The following is a 19987-nucleotide window of genomic DNA, read 5'->3' as shown; positions in this document are numbered from 1 at the left end:
CTGTCTATTGTCTGCTGTGTGGAGCTGCAGAGATGCTGATGCTGTTCTCCAGAGTGTCATTCAGGCTCTACTGCTGCAAACTGAAGCTATTTCCCCCCCTCAGACGCCATTTTTTGGGATGAGTGAATGAGCCCCCCCCCCCCCCCCCCCCCCCCCCCCTCCCCGTGTGCTGGAAGACCTGAGGAATGATGACAAAGAGCCAAAGCACCTCCAGCATCTCTAACATGAGGCTGAAGGTCTGGATGAAATGAACTCAGATCTTTTGTTTGAATACATTTATTTTATAAAACATCTCACTGATATTCTGGAAAAATAATCTTCACAACAAAGAACCCCACCCCCCTCAGAGATCCTCTCATGGATATGAAGTCTGGTCACTCATGGTTCAGGGCTGGACTCTGGCCCTCCTGTATGTGAAACTAGCAACAGGAAGCTGAAGTTCACTAAGATCACCATCAGGTGCAGAGGCATCACTCCTGCCAGCCCGCCTCTCATTAGTTGTCTGCTGGTTCAGCAATCTCAGATGGCGCCCCCCTGTGGACATAGAAAGGAAGGGTTACTGTATGCACATAAATCTGGGAAGCTGCATGTAACTGCAGCAGAGTGCAGCACATTAAATGTTCAGCCATAACCTCATCACTATCGCTGCAGAGCTTCAGAGCTCAGAGTCTTAGAGCCCAGAGCCGCTTTTACCTCTCCTCATTTGGAATTGCAGAAGATCAGTTTTGAAAGTTTTGGAAAGTTCAAAACCTTGAGCTTCCTCTCAGCATAGCTAACAAACTGATCTTCCACTAAGTCCAAAGTTGAGGAGTCCATAAATCATAATTATTGAGTTCATAATTATGGAGTGTCAGTGTTTTGGTAAATTTCACAACCTTACTCTGCAATAAAGAATTAAATGATTGACTTTCAAACAGGTAGCTGCTACAGGCCGATAATTGCACTCAAAGTAAAGAGACTAACGGCCAGGCAGTCTTTCCCTGCTAAGTTCCATCAAAAGGTTTGCTTGTCAGGCTGAAGTTTAGGAAGTTCTATGTGATGCCATGGGTCCATTGTCCACCGTGGGCAGAACTCCTATGGAGTGATATTTGCGCCTTCTGTTTGAGCGCGCAGGAACCAATCCAAGCATGCAGTTAGGCGCACGCTCAAAACCGGTCCGCCGCGCACTCAACTCTGAAAAACTCTTCTCAGCCCACTGTCCTCGTGCTTGGCTCTGTCTCTTGGCTCCGTCTCTGTGTGCGCTGTACCTGCTCTTTCTGCACTTCATAGCTGTGCACTTGGCTGTTTCTCCGCTTGCTCGACTCTGTCTCTGCGCTCGCAACTTCATAAATGTCTGTAAATGAACCACACCATCAGCCAATAACCGCAGCTTCCTCCAATCAAAGTCTTCGTTCCAAATACTACATCCGGTTTGATGGCTAGCTGAAGAGCTAAGCCACCCATCCTGCAAACAGGAAGCCGGTTCGAATGAGCTGCCAGTGTGGGTCCTTAGGCAAGACCGTTCACGTCCAAGACCCTAATTGCTCAGTTCACTCACCTGCCTAACTCTGCCTGCGTTTGATAAAAGCATCTGCTAAATACATAAACAATTTCCCACTCCAGACCAGCTGATGGGAAGTAGGTAGTTCTATAATAGATCTTGAATGATCTCAAATAAATGTCAGTTAAGCAGGTATTAGGTCATTAACTGCTATTAATTTGCTTCTATAAACAGAAAAAACAAGGAGGATATTTCAGATATTTCAAGTTTGGTTAAACAAAATTTAGATAACAAATATTCTGGATATGTTAAAATTTTTACGGATGCTTCAAAATATTCAAATATTAGGAATGTTGTTTCGTTTGTAGTTGCATAATTTAATTTTAAATCAGGTAAAAGACTCAGTGATGGAGTTTTAGTCACGGAACCCTGAACCTGCTTAACTCTCTGTTGGACTCACGGAACCCTGAACCTGCCTGAACTCTCTGCAGACCCACGGAAAACTGAACCTGCCTGAACTCTCTGTGGACTGATGGAACCCTAAACCTGCTTTACTCTCTGTGGACTCACGGAACCCTGAACCTGCCTGAACTCTCTGTTGGACTCACGGAACCCTGAACCTGCCTGAACTCTCTGGGAACTCTTGGAACCCTGAACCTGCCTGAACCTTCTGCAGACCCACGGAAAACTGAACCTGCCTGAACTCTCTGTGGACTGATGGAACCCTAAACCTGCTTTAGTCTCTGTGGACTCACGGAACCCTGAACCTGCCTGAACTCTCTGTTGGACTCACGGAACCCTGAACCTGCCTGAACTCTCTGTTGGACTGATGGAACCCTGAACCTGCCTGAACTCTCTGTTGGACTCACAGAACCCTGAACCTGCCTGTACTCTCTGGGGACTCACGGAACCCTGAACATGCCTGAACTCTCTTCATACTCACGGAACCCTAAACCTGCCTGAACTCTTTGCAGATTCACGGAACCCTGAACCTGCCTGAACTCTCTGTTGGACCCACGGAACCCTGAACCTGCCTGAACTATCTGCATACTCATGGAACCCTGAACCTGCCTGAACTCACTGTTGGACTCACAGAACCCTGAACGTGCTGGATCTCTCTGCAGACTCACAGAACCCTGAACCTGCTTGAACTCTGATGGACTCACGGAACCTTGAACGTGCTGGATCTCTCTTTGGACTCATAGAAACCCTCAGCCTGCCTGAACTCTCTGTTGGACTGACGGAACCCTGAACCTGCCTGAACTCTCTGTTGGACTCACGGAACCCTGAACCTGCCTGTACTCTCTGGGGACTCACGGAACCCTGAACACGCCTGAACTCTCTGCATACTCATGGAACCCTGAAACTGCCTGAACTCACTGTTGGACTCACAGAACCCTGAACGTGCTGGATCTCTCTGCAGACTCACAGAACCCTGAACGTGCTTGAACTCTCTAATGGACTCACGGAACCTTGAACGTGCTGGATCTCTCTGTGGACTCATGGAACCCTGAACCTGCCTGTACTCTCTGTTGGACTCACGGAACCCTCAGCCTGCCTGAACTCTCTGTTGGACTGACGGAACCCTGAACCTGCCTGAACTCTGTTGGACTCACAGAACCCTGAACCTGCCTGTACTCTCTGGGGAATCACGGAACCCTGAACACGCCTGAACTCTCTGCATACTCACGGAACCCTAAACCTGCCTGAACTCTCTGCAGACTCACGGAACCCTGAACCTGCCTGAACTCTCTGTTGGACTCACGGAACCCTGAACCTGCCTGAACTATCTGCATACTCACGGAACCCTGAACCTGCCTGAACTCTCTGTTGGACTCACGGAACCTTGAATGTGCTGGATCTCTCTGCAGACTCACGGAACCCTGAACCTGCCTGAACTATCTGCATACTCACGGAACCCTGAACCTGCCTGAACTCTCTGTAGGACTCACGGAACCCTGAACATGCCTGAACTCACTGTTGGACTCATGGAACCCTGAACCTGCCTGAACTCACTGTTGGACTCACGGAACCCTGAACCTGCCTGAACTCTCTGTTGGACTCACGGAACCCTGAACATGCCTGAACTCACTGTTGGACTCATGGAACCCTGAACCTGCCTGAACTCACTGTTGGACTCACGGAACCCTGAACATGCCTGAACTCACTGTTGGACTCATGGAACCCTGAACGTGCTGGATCTCTCTGCAAACTCACAGAACCCTGAACCTGCTTGAACTCTCTGATGGACTCATGGAACCTTGAACGTGCTGGATCTCTCTGCAGACTCACAGAACCCTGAACCTGCCTGAACTCACTGTTTGACTCACGGAACCCTGAACCTGCCTGAACTCACTGTTGGACTCACGGAACCTTGAACGTGCTGGATCTCTCTGCAGACTCACAGAACCCTGAACCTGCCTGAACTCTCTGTTGGACTCACGGAACCCTGAACCTGCCTGAACTCACTGTTGGACTCACAGAACCCTGAACATGCTGGATCTCTCTGCAGACTCACAGAACCCTGAACCTGCCTGAACTCTCTGTTGGACTCACGGAACCCTGAACCTGCCTGAACTCACTCTTGGACTCACGGAACCCTGAACGTGCTGGATCTCTCTGCAGACTCACAGAACCATGAACCTGCCTGAACTCTCTGCATACTCACGGAACCCTGAACCTGCCTAAACTCTCTGTTGGACTCATGGAACCCTGGATCTGATTCTTTTCCTGTTCTGATCAAAACCCCTCACCGGGCTACAGATTCTGGATCTCACAACCTTCCTGTTCCGAACTGTTTCCCTGACCTGGCATGGATTCCTGCCTGTTCACTCGGGCTGCAACATCTGGTTCACTCTGGGCAGCTCCCGCTACATCTCCTTTGGCAGTCCATCGGCTGGATCCTGCCTCGCTCTGAGAGGAGGAACTGAACTGTTGAACCAGGTAAATGACTCTAATGGATAATCATCTTCCATCAGATTATCATCGTCACTTGTGTTTCTCCCTAACCAGAGCTGCCAGTGATGGGAGATGCCCCGCCTCCCCCAGCAGCCGCTGCAGATCCACAGCTCTGCGTTTCATATTTTTTAATAAACATTTTATATTTTCCAACTGCCTGTCTCACCTTGAATATTGGGTCCTACAGTCTGAGTTCATTAGAAGGACCGTAGTTTGAGAAGAGTTTTTCCAGAGTTGACAGCATTGTCTCACTGTGCGCTTGAATTGGTTCCTGCACGCTCAAACAGAAGGTGCAACATCGCTCCTTAAGTTCCCTTTATAGTTGCGAAGCCTAATCTGCCTCCTTAAACTGCAGGTTCCTACTTTCCTTTGACCCAGGGCTGGGCTCAACTAAGGCCTAATGCTGGACCTACTGAGCACACTCACCCACTTACCCTGAATAAGGTGGTGGTGGGGCATCATGCTGCCCACTGCGGGTCAAAGCCTCGTTGTAGCTGGGTAACGGTGGAGGTGGGATCACCACTGTAGACAGGGGAACTCCCTCTGGGAGTCTGGATCCATCTTCTGCCAGTCTTACTGGAACTCTGGAGCAGAGGGAAACAGGAATCAAGTAGAGAACTGAGAATGTTGATTCGTAAAGCAGTAGTTAGAAGATTGGCCTTTATAGAAATTAAAAACTGGCCCAAAAGGAAGTTTTATTTTAATCTAAAATGGACAGAAATAATATTCTCTACATGCTGAATGTTGCATGTTAGAGCAAATATAAATGAAGCGATTAGACCACATGGAGAATCCTTCTTTTATCGGAGCTCATTTATTCAATGGAGAAGAGATTCACCCTTTAGACACATCTGGTTTTCAGCAGCATCTGTCTCCATGACGACCCCTTTCGTTATTCATGAAAACGTGAAAAGTCCACAAAGAGCTTTGTCCAGTCTAGGAACAACAATGCACCTAACATTACATTGGCTGATGGTGGAGGGCTACACTGTAGCCACAGCTGGCCTGGGGCATGCAGACAGCAGCTCCCAAACCTCTGGGTCAGCTGATCAAAGCTTGACTCTGGATGTTAGATCCCTACCAGTGAAATGACAAACATACCGGCCTGATCTGGTCCTGCGTTTCTTCTGGTTCTTGCAGCAGTAGATTCCCAGTACAGTGATCATAACCGCTGTGACGACGATGGCCAGGATTCCCGCCACCAGCCCAGAAACATCCACCTTGGTCACATTTGCTGCACAAACAGAAAACTGGTTACAAACAGAGGCTGCAGCAATGTGCCTCAAGCTTTTTTACATGATTTCTAAGCTAGGAACAAAAAGTCCTGGAACTTCTAGCTAGTGTACGAATTCTTGACCAAAGATCAGGTCATAACATTCGGCTCTATGTCAGTAAATCAGTGGATGTGCGAATTTCGAAGGTGCTGCCAAACATTGAATATCCTGCTTTATTTGAGTCTTTTCTTAGCAGACAGAACAAAAGATTATTGGGGTTATTGGGTATCATTCACTATTGATATAGATTTCTACATCTTAGTTGGGTCTTATTCAATTCTATAGCGCCAATGTCAGAGGATGAAGAGAGTTAGTCACAGTCAGAGAAACAGGACTACACTGAGTAGGTACCCGGTTCGAATCCTACTGCCTGCACTCTGGGTCCCTGAGCAAGACCCTAAACCCCACACTACTCCCCAGGCGCCGCACAGTGGCAGCCCAGTGCTCCCCAAGAGGATGGGTTAAATGCAGAGAGGGAATTTCTCCAATGTGATATCAATAATTCAATTATCTTTTTTTTTAACCTATTTTACTGTTTGGGACGTTGTTTTACCTCAAACAGCAGTTCAGATTACCCACTCTTTTTGAAGTCGAAGTGGGGGTATTTAATAGTGCTCCTGCTAGAGGCCCCTTGCTCTGGGGGGGAATTCAAAGCACACGTTGGCAATTACAGTGACACTTTTGGTTCAGACGGACCCTTAACCCAGTTTTTTCACCAGAGTATATCAGTATTACGGGCTGTTGTGTTCCAAAAAAAAAAAAAACTAATCACCTAGACGCTCTGGCTAACAGGCTCATTTTCTATGAGTGTAGAGGCCCTTTCACTGACATCTGGGCTTCCCCCCAGCATCGTCTAGCACTGACACTGGTTTCCCTGGAACCCTGAACCTTCTCAGACTTGCTCTGGACTCATGGAACCCTGGATCTGTCTGTTCCTGTTCTGATCAAAACCCCTGACCGGTCTACGGACTCTGGATCTCAGAACCTTCCTCTTCTGAACTGTTTCCCTGACCTGGATTTGATTCCTTTCTGTTCACTGGGGGGGTTTTGCTGAGGTACAATGGGATTATGCCGATCCCTGACTATTAATGAGCTTAGTGGCATCAGAAACATTGTCCATAAACAAATTGACCTCTTTACGTGGACGTATGAGGGATGCGCTGTGAACCCTGCACCGTTATGACTGGCTCACCAAGGCAGGTGACTCTACAGCCCTGACAGAAGAGGTTTAACCTCCCAATGCTTATAAGGAAATCCTGATGAGAGCCCGGCCTCTGACCTGAACCGGATAGGTGTTCTATCATTGGACATTTGCATGCTCACCAAGGATTGTCAGCATGTCTTCCATAGAGAAAGCAAAGCCTGCTGCCTTTGAGTCAGGCAGACAAAAAAGCTCCCTAGTGGCAAGGCCCTTTTAAGGCTCTAAATATTGTGTGGTTGTGTTATTTAACATGACTCTGCAATATTGCATGGATAGCAGGGGCAGCTCCCCTGGATTGGCAGACCAGGTTGTAGTTCCCCCATTCAGAAAGGGAGGGAGTGCTCCAACTACAGAGGGATCACATTCTTAAAGGGCTGTGTATCCTCCCGCCGCAGTGTGTGGCAGTTTGCTTGTTGCAGGTGTAACGCAGATATATTTTTTTTATGCCCAATATTGAAGCGTGTTCTGTGCTATGTTATTCCACGCCACAATGAAAGAGGGACAATCAGGAACTAGCTAGGATTGTGGGTGTTTGTGTGTCGGTATGACGAGCTTGTTCGCAGTCTACAACCCCTCATCCAACGCCAGACAACACACAGTTCACCCGTGAGAGTTCGCCGAAGAGGGGGTATATCTGCGTTAACTGCAACACACACGCAGACTACCTGGTTTCTGAGCATGAACCAGGCCTAAGCCTCCCTGGGTCAGGTCTATTCAGGGGTTCTGGAGAGGATGGTCTGTCCGATAGTCAGGAAGAGCAGTGTAGTTTTTGTCCTAGTCGTGGAACACTGGGCCAAAACTTCACCCTCAGATGGATCCGGCAGGGTATCGGGAGTTTGCCCAACTAGTCTACACCTGCTTTATGGAGTTGGTGAAGGCATTCGACTGTGTTCTTCAGGAGGACCTGTCGGCAGTGTATCACTCTCGCTGAAGCGGTTTGCAGACGAGTGTTAATCAGCCGGAATGAGGATCAGTGTCTCCGATCAATGATCCCTCTAAGCTGCTTATGCATTCTCAGTGCACAAGAAAATCTTTGCAATAACATCAGTCTAACCTGGTGGGGGGTGGTTACACTTAGAGATAGGCTGGTGTAGACTGAGTTCTCAGAGGTTTATAGAAAGTCCACATGGTCGAGAAAGGGAAACGCTTGCTAGGTTCCCTTCATTCTGATAGGTCCTTGTCTCCTTAATCTACCTGATCTCTGCGTAGGCTTTCTACTTTCCAGATCTGGATTGCCCTCCTCAACAGTCCACCCCTGTTGGCTCATAAGGAAAAGCAGCAGACCAGGAAAACAAGGACAGAGTCAGATTCACAGCAATCCAACAAAGAGACAAGTTTCCTGATTCCCTTCTGAGAGGAAAAAAGGATTAAAACTACACTACGAATTATTCCATCTTCTCCTTGGATCATCAAGGCGTCCATGAGATGTTATCCATGTTTGCTTTTCTCTGAGTGGATGGAAGGTGAGGTAGACTGAGTGAATTCAGGTCCTCCTAAAATAATCTGACCATTTCCTGTCCCTGCTGAAAAAAGGGCATCATACTGCCACCACCATACCTTATGCAGGGGAACCAGAGAAGTGTCCACTGCCTTATGGTCTCATCTGATCTGAGAACAGTTTTCAGTTTAGCATGTTATTGTAAATCATAAAGTCTGCCTGGGATCTCTGCCAGGAATGTTGTAGGTAACCCAGACATGTAGAAGTGGAAATGAACAGACCTGTTCCATGAAAGGAGACCCTGATGGTGCTGGTTCTGAATGGACTTATAGAGAGAAACTGCTCTAGTTTTGAACTTCTAGAATGTTGTTGCCTTCAGCACATAGAAACTGATTGAACTGCTAAAGATTGATGTGTTCATGGAGCTCAGCCTGAAGGATGGAAAACAAAGACTTTTCTTACCATGACTGTCTTTATAGCTCTCCCAGAACGCCATCTGGAAAAAAGAAAAGAGCATTTGAATGAATGGGCTCCTGATTGTGTTCTCCTTCCAGACCTTTCCACAGAGGTCCTCCATCCTTTTCTGACATTCTCAGAGGACTGTGTGGTTTTGACCCCTTTGTCTCCTTACAGCCATAAACGTCACTATTTTAACACCAGATTCACCCCTTTAGATCCTCCTTTTGTGGCATTCTACCTGCAGATGGTCCTCCAAACAAGAGGAAGTTGCCCACCCACAGAATGCACTCAGTAATGGTTGATCCTCCTTGTTCTCTTTCTCCCTAAGTCTCCCTATCAGCCAGTCGATTCATTCTCACCCTTCTGCTCAAAGTTCTTCACTGCTGGTCAGCTCAAAACAGCTTAAGAAGAGAGGAGGAGGTCACACCTAAAGACCTGCATCAAGGAGAAGGGAGGAACATTCAGGATCAGAAACTTACTAATGAATGAGTAGAACCGGGTCAAACAGCAGATGGCCTTAGTAGATCCAGAGTTCGATTGCTGTGGTCGAAACTAACATACAAGATGGGTCCAGGACCAAGATGGATCCAGGACCAAGACGGGTTCAGGACCAAGAGGGGTCCAGGACCAAGTAGAATGCAGGACCAAGATAGGTCTTGGACCCAAAACGGGACCCACTTGGTCAAAACCGGGTCAAAACAGAACCGGGTCAAAAAGCAGATGGCCTAAGTAGATCCAGAGTTTGATTGCTGTGGTCGAAACTAACGTACAAGACGGGTACAGGACCAAGATGGATCCAGGACCAAGATGGATCCAGATACAAGAAGGGTCCAGGACCAAAACTGTTCCAGGACCAAGATGGATCCAGGACCTAAACTGTTCCAGGACCAAGATGGGTCCATTTCTGCCACATGCTGTAAGACAATCTACCTGTGGGAGCTCTTTAGGGCTTAGACCCACTGGTTGCACTGGTCCCAGTAACCTTTGCAGTTAGATGTACTGTCCGAACATTGAGCTAAAGATGGGCTAATGTATGCTAGTGAAGATTCTGACTCATCCAGGTCATAGTCATTCCAAAAAAGTTTAAAAGTTATAAAACAATCCACTGGACTTTATTTCCAAGTTTGAAGATGTTTTGCTTCCCATCCAGGAAGCTTTCTCAATTCAAAATGTCTGGAGTAACGCTGATTTCCAGGCTTTATAGAATATACCAACAAAGCCTTGTTATGGCTTAGAAAACATGCAAATTGAACTGTTTTTCTGTTTTGTCAGTTGAATTTGCATGTCCCCCAGGAGTCGGATGGTTCTTATCGTCAGCATTTAGGAGGGATTCAACTTTATTGGTTTCAATGTAGCAGGAGCCTTGACCTGATGATCCAGAACACCTTAGAGAAGAACTGGGTTTAGGCTACGTAGAGACTTAGACTAAAGCTTTGTTAAGCTGGTTCTTCACACTGAGATGGTCTCTAAGAGACCATCTGGAAAGATGAAGCGACAACTGTTTCTGAATTGTTCCGACTGGCTGCTATAGATCCAGAAGCTGCTCCACCATGTTTCCCACATTGTGTAATAATAGAACTAAACGTGTTACTGAAGCTGCCTGTGGAGACCTGGACTCCCTTAAAAAAAGGGTTTTTAACATTAATGAGATCCACCTGGTTCCAAAAACAAGCTTCATTAGAAATGAAAAATAAAAAAATGCTTAAAGCTAAGTGGTTCCTGAAAGTAAAACCCTAAAAAAACACTGAGATGTTAATGATTAAATTAAAATTGATATTAACGAAAAGATCATAGATGAATTTCCTCATCAACAAGTATATAACTGCATCAGCAGTAGATGCGCTCATAGATGTGAAGGAGCTCTCAGCAGATTTACCGTTTTAACGTCATCCTCGAAAACTTCTCTGGCCTCCTCATAGCTGCACAGCTCTTCCCTGCACTCCCGCTCCAAGTCATCCGGCACCACCAGCTCAAAGTCCCAGTGGTTGTAGAGCAAGGAGCGAGACATGAAGGATGCTGCCGCCTGCTCATCCAGAAACACCGGGCCTCCTGCAGGACGTTTATAGTTCAGTGAAGGAATCTGATCAATTCCAGCTTTATTTATAAAACTAAATTTCTCAAAGGACCAAAGGTCTGTACAGTGAAACAAAATAAAACCATTACATAGACATACATTTAAAAAAATGATAAAAGCATAAAACATAACAAAACTAAATTCCAAACTATAAAATTTATAACAAAAATAAAATTAAAATAATTTATCACATGTTAAAATTAATATCTCCCTTAGTTTTGAAAGTGAAGGTAAAGAGATGAGATTTAAAGAACGATTTTAGGTTGTTCCACATTTTTGGAGCCGCCACAGAGGAAGCACGACGCCCAGGCTTCCCTTTAGCTTCAGGCACTTCAGGAAGCAGCTGATTGGCTGAGCAGGGTGCATGAAGGTGCAGAAAGAAAGGACGAAGCAAGACTATGTAGAGACCTAAAAACAAAAAAAGAACTTTAAAATCAATCCTGAAATGTACAAGGAGCCAGTGGAGTGAGGCTAAAATGGGGGCGATGTGCTCTTATTTACGAGTGCCAGATAAAAGACGAGGAGGTGCAAACCCCCAGAATAAAACGGCTCCACTGAGGACGCCGTCTCTGCTGCTCTCCACCTGAGCCTGGCACACCTGGAGGAGAAGAACACCCACGATGGATGCTGTTCCTGGACTTCAGTTCAGCTTTCAGCACCATCATCCCACAGCATCTGATGGGCAAACTGGAACAGCTGGGCTTCAATACACCCCTCTGCTATTGGCTGCTAGACTTCCTCACCAACAGACCTCAGTCAGTCCGGGTCTGACAGAACGCCTCTGATGTCATCGGTCTAAGCCCCTCCCCTCAGGGCTGCGTCCTGAGCCCCCTGCCGTTCACCCTGATGACACACGACTGCGTCCCCAGGTTCACCACCGATCACATGGGGAAGTTTGCAGACGACGCCACGGTGGTGGGCCTCATCAGAGACGACAACGACCTGGACTACAGAGAGGAGGTGGAGCAGCTGGTGGAGCAGAGATAACAGCCTGATCCTGAAGGTGGAGAAGACCAAGGAGATCATGGTGGACTTCAGGAAGAAGCGGCCTGACCACGCTCCACTGCTCATCAACAGCTCAGCTGTAGAGGTGGTCATTCATCACAGACACCCTCACCTGGACTGGAAACACCACCTCACTGGTCCAAAGGGCCCAGAAGCGCTTGGACTTCCTGCCCCCCCATCCTCCCCTCCTTCTCCAGCAGCACCATAGAGAGCGTTCTGAGCAGCTGTCTCACTGTGTGGTGTGGAGGCTGCAGCGCCTCAGACTGGAAGAAGGTGAGAACAGCAGAGAGGATCATGGGGGCTCCTCTTCCCTCCATTAAAGACATTTCATCCCAGCGCTGCGTGTCCCGAGTCCGTGACATCATCAATGACCCCTCACCCCCCCACCATGGACTGTTCTCCCTGCTGCCCTCTGGGAAGAGGCTTCCCAGCATTCAATGCAGGACCAGCAGGTTCTGCAGCAGCTTCTTCCCCACCACCATCAGGCTGATGAATGTTATGTAATATGGGGTTAAAAAAAAGGGCTGAATGTTGGAAACTGTCAATCATATACCAGTCTTATGTTTACATTTTATAACCGCTGCACTATAGAAATGGAAATGTCTTGAGAGCTGTACTGAACAAAATTTTGTTTTGTATACGCTGTGTACAGAATGACAACAAAGTCTTTCTAAGTCTAAGTCAGATAAAGTGCATTACCGTAATCTGGTCTGGTAGTGATGAAGGCGTGGATTATTGTCTCTTAATGAGAAAGGGCTTTATTTTAGCCAACTGCCTTAACTGTAGGAAACTTTTCTTTACAGTTTCCTTTATCTGGCTGTCAAGTTTATGATCAGCATCTACTTCAACACAAAGTTTTGTGATAAATTACTTCCTGTTCTGGGCTAGAAAACCTACTTTAATGGAGGGAGCCTTAGATGTGCTGCTAAAATCCATGATTCTCATTCAATTTTAAAAAGTTAAGGGCCATCAAGGTATTTAGTTCTTTGAGGCATTCTAACAGCACACTAATAGAGGTTTCATCCGTTTTGCTTAAAGTAATATAAATGTGGCTGTCATCAGCATAACAATGGAAATGGACAACATGCTTCCTCATTATGGAGCCAAGCGGGAGTAGATAAAGGACAAAGAGAAGTTGGCCTAAAACTGAGCCCTGTGGCACCCCACACAATAGGGGAGCAGAGGATGACTTCACTTTAAGAGAGACACAGAAGGCTCAGTTTTCCATTATTTGAACCATTCCATTGGTTTACCCTGATGTCGACACACTGTGCCAGACCAGAGAGTAAAATTTTGTGGTCTTCTGTATCAAAAGCAGCAGTTAATTCCAGAAGAACAACAATCACACAGTCACCAGAATCTGTTGCTAAAAAAATATAATTAAAAACCCTTAAAAGAGCTGATTGAGTGCTGAGTAATGTTTTAAAACCAGATTGGAAAACCTCTAAAATATCATGTTCGTCCAAAAAGGCCATCAGTTAATCAGACACCACTTTCTCAAGAATTTTTTAGATGAAGGGAAGCTTAGAAATCGGCCTATAGTTTGAAAGAATTGTGGGATCAAGAGCAGCTTTCTTAAGTAATCATAAGCATGATTTAAATGACCAGGAACAACACCTGAAGACAAACAGACCTGGAAAAACGACCAAAATAATCTAATAAGATTCCCAAAGGAATAAATCATGATAGTCTAATAAAAACTGAAATAACTCCAATTGGGGAAAAAGTTAAAACAATTAAATGTGGTCTGTTTAACATAAGATCTCTTTCCTCTAAAAGTCTGCTAGTTAATGACTTGATTTGTGATAATCACATTGACTTATGTTGCCTTACAGAAACCTGGCTGCAGCAAGAGGATTATGTGAGCATAAATGAGGCAACTTCTTCAAGCTATTTAAATTTTCACATCCCCAGAAGTTCTGGGCGAGGAGGAGGAGTAGCAACAATCTTTCAGTCAGACTTACTGATTACTCCAAAGGGAGTTAATAATTACAGCTCTTTTGAACATTTAATCCTTTTTTTCCCTGATCCAAATTTCAAAGCAAGAAAACCTCTTCTTTTTGTAACTTTGTATCGTCCACCAGGTCCTTACTCTGAATTTTTAGATGAGTTTTCAGAGTTCCTTTCTGATTTGGTATTAAATACTGACAGGGTCATCATAGTGGGAGATTTTAACATCCATGCTGACATTGAAGGCGATAGCTTAAAGCTGAAGTCTGTAAGTTTTTAAAAATCCCTTTTTTGTCATATTGGCTAAAACTGTCCCTATGCCCAGACAGCAGTACATGTGATATGTAACCTGTGAAAAAAACTGCTTCAATTGGTCCCGCACACTGCCTGTATTTCACTCTGGAAAGAATATTTCAGGACGAGACAAAACAGCCAATCACAGCCAGAGGAGCGTCTGATGGAGTGTCAATCACAGCTCACACACGCTGAATCCCCCCCCCCCCTCTCACCGCTTATCCTGCCTCTGCCGCAGTCAGGAGGACGCACGTGGAAGTCATGGCGGAGCGACAGCCACCAGCAAAAGAGAAACTGCCCTTACTGCCCCTGCCGACAACTGCTTACACGGCAAACTTCGGTATAACCAGCATCTTATATCTAGCTGCTTGGAGGTGACTGTTATCGCTCTTACCGGTTCACACTCCATGCCGCGTACGCTGCTTGGACGCTTCTGGTCGCATGCGGTAGCCGTGCAGATGCTATGAGAGGGGTGGAGCTTGGAGGTGGGGCATGAGTGAAGCAGAGACGGTGGGGGAGTGGCGTGAAACCTGTTTTTCTTCAAATTTTCAGTCGAAGTCTGCTCTCTTCTCAATGTTACAGACTGCAGCTTAAAGAGCAGCCTTTAATGCTATCTTAGACACTATTGGCTTTGTTCAAAATGTGAATAGTCCCACGCATTCTCATCTTCATACTTTGGATCTTGTGCTGACATACGGCATAGAATGTGAAGAAATAACAGTATTTCCTCACAACCCTGTCCTCTCTGACCACTTTCTAATAGCCTTCAGGATTACTTTAACAGAGTTCTCCTCCCCCAAAAGAAGGTTACATTTTAGTAGATCTTTATCAGATAGTGCAGTTATACATTTTAAGGAATCTGCTTCACTTTCTCTCTCCTCTGTGTCGCTGAGCAGTGCTGCAGAGTGCAAAAGCTTAGTTTATTCCCCTTCACAGGTTGATGATTTTGTTGATGGGGTTGCTAGTTCTCTGCGTACTTCCTTAGACAAAGCAGCTCCTTTGAAAATGAAAACCGTTAAAAATAGAAAGCTTGCTCCTTGGTTTAATGCAGAGCTGCGTACTTTGAAGCAAAATGCTAGAAAACTGGAGAGCAAATATCGCTCCACAGGCCTGCGGGAGTCCTTCCTAGTCTGGAAAAATGGTTTACTGCTGTATAAGAGGACCCTTTGTAAAGCAAGAGCAGCATACTTCTCCTCATTAATAGAGGAGAATAAGAATAATCCTAAATATATTTTTAATACAGCTGTTAAACTCACCTAGAGCCATAGCTCTGTTGAACCGTCCATTCCACCTGCTCTTAGCAGCAATGATTTTATGGGATTGTTTATAAATAAGATTGATCTTATTAAAAATAAGATCATTAGCACTCCTCTATCTATGAAACTTTTAGAGTTGGTGAAACTATTGTCTTCATCTAAGCCTTCAACTTGTATGTTAGATCCAGTTCCAACCAGGTTATTTAAGGAGGTATTCCCTTTGATCTCCTCCTCCATTTTAGATGTGATTAATCTATCTCTGTTACAGGGATATGTACCTAAAGCTTTTAAGGTTGCTGTAATTAAACCTCTGCTTAAGAAACCGTCTCTTGACCCAGATGACTCGGTCAATTATAGACCTATATCCAATCTTCCTTTCTTATCTAAAATTCTTGAGAAAGTAGTTGCCAAACAAGTGTGCGATCACTTCCACCATAATGAACTTTTTGAAGAGTTTCAGTCTGGCTTTAGAGCTCATCATAGCACTGAAACAGCTCTGGTGAAAGTCACTAATGATATTCTCATGGCCTCAGATAATGGACTTGTATCTGTGCTCGTCCTGTTGGATCTCAGTGCTGCATTTGATACAGTTGACCATAATATTCTTTTAGAAAGACTTGAATATTTTGTTGGAATTAAAGGAACAGCACTAGACTGGTTTAAATCTTATCTATCTGATCGAATTCAGTTTGTTCATGTTAATGATAGATCTTCCTCATGCTCAAAGGTTACCTGTGGAGTACCACAGGGATCAGTGCTAGGACCAATTCTCTTTACTTTATACATGCTCCCAATTGGTAGAGTTATTAGACAGCATGGGATTAATTTCCCCTGTTATGCTGATGATACCCAGCTATATCTGTCTATAATCCAGATGAAGCTAACCCATTACATAGATTACAGGCATGTCTGAAGACAGAAAAACCTGGATGACTCTTAACTTTCTGCTTCTGAATGCAGACAAAACAGAAGTTATAGTCTTTGGACCAGAGTCTCTGAAAAAGAAACTGATTAGCCAGTCACTTCATTTGGATGGGATTAAACTGATTTCAGATAATAAAGTAAAACATCTTGGTGTTATTTTTGATCAGGACCTGTCATTTAAATCCCAGATCAAAGAAGTTTCTAGAATTTCCTTCTTTCATCTGAGGAACATTGCAAAAATTAGAAATATCCTGTCCAGGGGTGATGCTGAGAAACTAGTCCATGCATTTGTTACTTCAAGGCTGGACTATTGTAATTCTTTACTATCAGGAAGTCCACAAACTGTAGTTAAAAGCCTTCAGCTGATCCAAAATGCTGCAGCCAGAGTTCTGATGAAAATGAAAAAGAGAGATCATATCTCTATGTCTAACAGACATGATGTGAATTGGCGCTTTAGAAATAAACTGAATATAATGAAATTGAATTTTTTTAAAAAAGGGAAAGAAAACAGCCACAGACTGAAACTGGTTAAAAACAGCAGAGTAAGAAACAGAGGTTGAAGGGTCAGAATCGGAATATGAAAAGCTGTTCGATCTTTTCCATTAAAGAAAATTAAGAACATTTTCACAAACAAAAGGAGATGCATCAGTCACATTGAAAGAATGACCAACAGGAGGGTGGGGACGTTTGCTAGGTTTAATATCTGAGAAATGTTTTCTCTTAGCAATACTTTTGCCCATAGTCCTTTAATATGCGAAATGAAACTGAAGGTCTGCTTTTTCCATCTGCACTCAGCTTGACCGCCCTCACACCTGAGTGTCCGTGTCAGGTGGGTTAGCCAAGGCTCAGATTTAGTTGTTCATTCATCCATCATCCATTAATCATTCATTCATCCATCATCTATCCATTCATCCATCCATCCATCCATCCATCCATCATCCATCCATCTTCTTCCTCTTTATCCAGGGCCGGGTCGTGGAGGCAGCAGTCTAAGCAGAGATGTCTTAGAAAAGTTGATGTTTTTATTAATATTTTGTCAGCATCAAGTTTAAAGGGGTGTGAGGTTAAAGCTGTTTGGGCCCATAGGACCCTCTGCTCCACATGTTCTCCATGCACACATCAAACCAGCTAAAGCCTGCTGAGCATAAAGGTGCATCAGATTCCCTCTGGTTATGGGTGACTCTATGCTGGCCTGTTGATTATAATTTCAATATGTCGCCTTCTGCTGTGATTCCCCGAGAAGGGCCCATGAACATCATCGGAAGAAGATATATTTCATCCCTTTTCACACAGTCACAGGAAATAATGGACATTTTGGTGAAGGGCACATCTGCTGCAGCACAAGCAATGAAGCACAGCAGAAGAGGAGGAGGCGGCTCACTACTGGAGTAAACCTGGAGTCCTGTGAGAATTTCCAGTCACCACTGTGGACTCCTTCCTCTTCCTGGGCACCATCATCACCAGGGACCTCCTGTGGGACATACACATCCCCTTATTCACCAAGACAAACCAACAGAGGATGCATTTCCTGCTGCTGAAGAAATTCATCCTGCCAAAGACAATGATGGTGACCTTCTGCTCCACCATCACAGGGTCCATCATCTCCTCCTGCATCATCATCTGATAGCTCCTGTCACCTCCAGAAACCAGTGGTGTCAAGGTTCACACATTTGTTACTTCAGTAGAAGTATAGATCCTGCAGTTTAAAAACACTCTGGTAAAAGTTGAAGTATCAACTTGACCTCTTTACTCAAGTAAAAGTGAAAAAGTATGCGCCACAAAAACTACTTAAAGTATAAAGTAACCTTTAAAAAAACAGCCAGATGCCGCTATATGAATTAAAGCTCAATTTTTCGACTATTTCTCTAAATAGGGCCAAGGATAGGGAGGATGAGGGAGGTCTGGTTGGTCTCCGTCTCCCGATACGCTCTGGCCTGTGTCCGACCTTTCAGACATTTCAGCATCTTTTTCTGAATCCCACATTGTAGCATGGCATAGACAATTCACGTTAGCAGTTTGAAGAACACCTGCTGGCTTCTGATGATTTCCTTTAGCTAACCAATGAGTGTTTGCCTTCTATGACTCATCCAATCACACTAGTTTTCACTAGATGTGGGCGGAGCCAATGATCTGCATTGGATGGAGCGCATGACGGGAAATAAAGATTTAGAAACATTAAACCAAAGCCAAGAGTAACGAGTAACGTTTGTTTTAAAAATATAAGGAATAGGAAATACAGATACTTGTGTGAAAATGTAATGAGTAGAAGAAGAAGTAGTCAGAAAAATAAGTAATGGAGTAAAGATACCTAAAAAGTGTACTTAAGTACAGTAGCAAAGTATTTGTACTTTGTTACTTGACACCTCTGGAAACCAGGGCCACTTGATGTGGGTCATTCGCTCTGCAGAGAGGCTGACTGGCTGCATTTTTCCTTCTCTCCAGGAACTGTACACCTCCAGGACTTTGAGGCGAGCAGGTAAGAGAATAGCTGACCCCCTCAGCCTCTCGCCTTCAGACAGGAGGACAGGAGCATCCAACCACCAAACAGTTTCTCCCATCTCCCTCATTAACAGGGACCAAGGTTTCCACTAACATGTTGGGGGGTTTGGAACCCTCAGTACGTGTAATACTATTCAATCTGACTTCATACTGTTCATCGCTTCTTTTTATGATCTGGTTTTCATTCTTTACAGTCTCAGTTTCTTTATTCCAGATTATATAAACCCAGCTTTAATGTGAGCGGTACTCATATCCCAAAAACAAACTTCTGGTAAGCGTCAAACACGGCTTGGCAATAAAGCTTTCTCTGAATACGACAAAGCATGGCAGCTTTTACGACTCTAATGGGATGAAAGGGAACAGAGGGGTGTGAATACTTTTTTACTACAAAGTGAACCTTCCTAATAAACCTCATCCAAAGACAATACTTCAGCAAGTATTTCAATCATTACACAAAAATAGTGTAAAATTTATTATACTTTATTTCATTTGAAGTTGGAAAAGAATCTTAATAAAAAATAAAAAACAAAATGGCTTATCTAGATTCAGATTTTTTGCAGTGAGAGCTTGTTTTCTGATTGATTAAAATGTTTTCCATTTATCGGTTCTTCACTCCGTTTCCACAACTATCTGACCTCCTGCCGTCATGTGACAATCTGTCTCCACTCAGTGTCTTTAGTCGTTACTCAGTTAGTCTGGAGGTAAAGGAAGACTGTTTACCTGCTGCTTGTTGCTTACGAACAAAGCAGTGGCCCGTCTGTAGGAGAGACAGAACCACGATCCACAGGGCCGGCAAGGCTGCCATTAAAGAAAACGCCTGGAAGGAAAACAGGAGAAAAGAGAAGAGTAAATTCCTAAGTTCTCTGATCAGCAGAGTCTGTAAGAAAGACGAAGCTCTCACCTGCCAAACAAGGTGGAACCACTGGGCTTCAGAATGACCAATCCGTCACCGTCTCCTCCAGACAGCCATAAACATCAAGGTAGCAATGAAGCCTGAAACCAAGTTTTCTCAATACTGCTGGTTGGGATGAGTTCAAACCGGTTCTACCACATACCAGCTGAAAGGGAGAAACCCTGTAAACAGGTTTCCTAGTGGAGGTGAGCTTAGTTGTTTGGTTAGTGCCTCTGCTTACAGCCAATGACAGAACAGAGGTGTTCAGACAACACATCAGCTC

The 19987-nt window shown here is 44.9% G+C and overlaps 1 protein-coding gene across 2 annotated transcripts; it reads right to left on the bottom strand.

Annotated features, from left to right (window-relative positions):
• Nucleotides 1-260: 260 nt before the first annotated feature.
• On the bottom strand, nt 261-19915 carry prrg2 (proline rich Gla (G-carboxyglutamic acid) 2). 2 transcript variants are annotated; one of them, XM_038278396.1, is made up of 7 exons: nt 19714-19903; nt 19533-19629; nt 10687-10859; nt 8814-8847; nt 5540-5672; nt 4873-5022; nt 261-534 (listed from the first exon to the last, which is right to left on the bottom strand). In XM_038278396.1, exons 2-7 carry the CDS (start codon nt 19615-19617, stop codon nt 495-497), a joined length of 615 nt encoding a protein of 204 aa, XP_038134324.1. In that variant the 5' UTR covers nt 19618-19629; nt 19714-19903; the 3' UTR covers nt 261-494. The 2 variants fall into 2 exon arrangements, with proteins under 2 accessions (XP_038134324.1, XP_038134325.1); XM_038278397.1 differs by lacking the exon at nt 261-534 and having other exon boundaries at nt 4869-5022; nt 19714-19915.
• Nucleotides 19916-19987: the final 72 nt, after the last annotated feature.

The sequence above is a fragment of the Cyprinodon tularosa genome, unplaced genomic scaffold (genome assembly GCF_016077235.1).
Source record: "Cyprinodon tularosa strain WSP-4 unplaced genomic scaffold, ASM1607723v1 ctg1402, whole genome shotgun sequence".
Lineage (NCBI taxonomy): Eukaryota > Metazoa > Chordata > Actinopteri > Cyprinodontiformes > Cyprinodontidae > Cyprinodon > Cyprinodon tularosa.
Note: the sequence above shows the minus strand (reverse complement) of the source record. Positions and strands in the feature narration are given on the sequence as shown.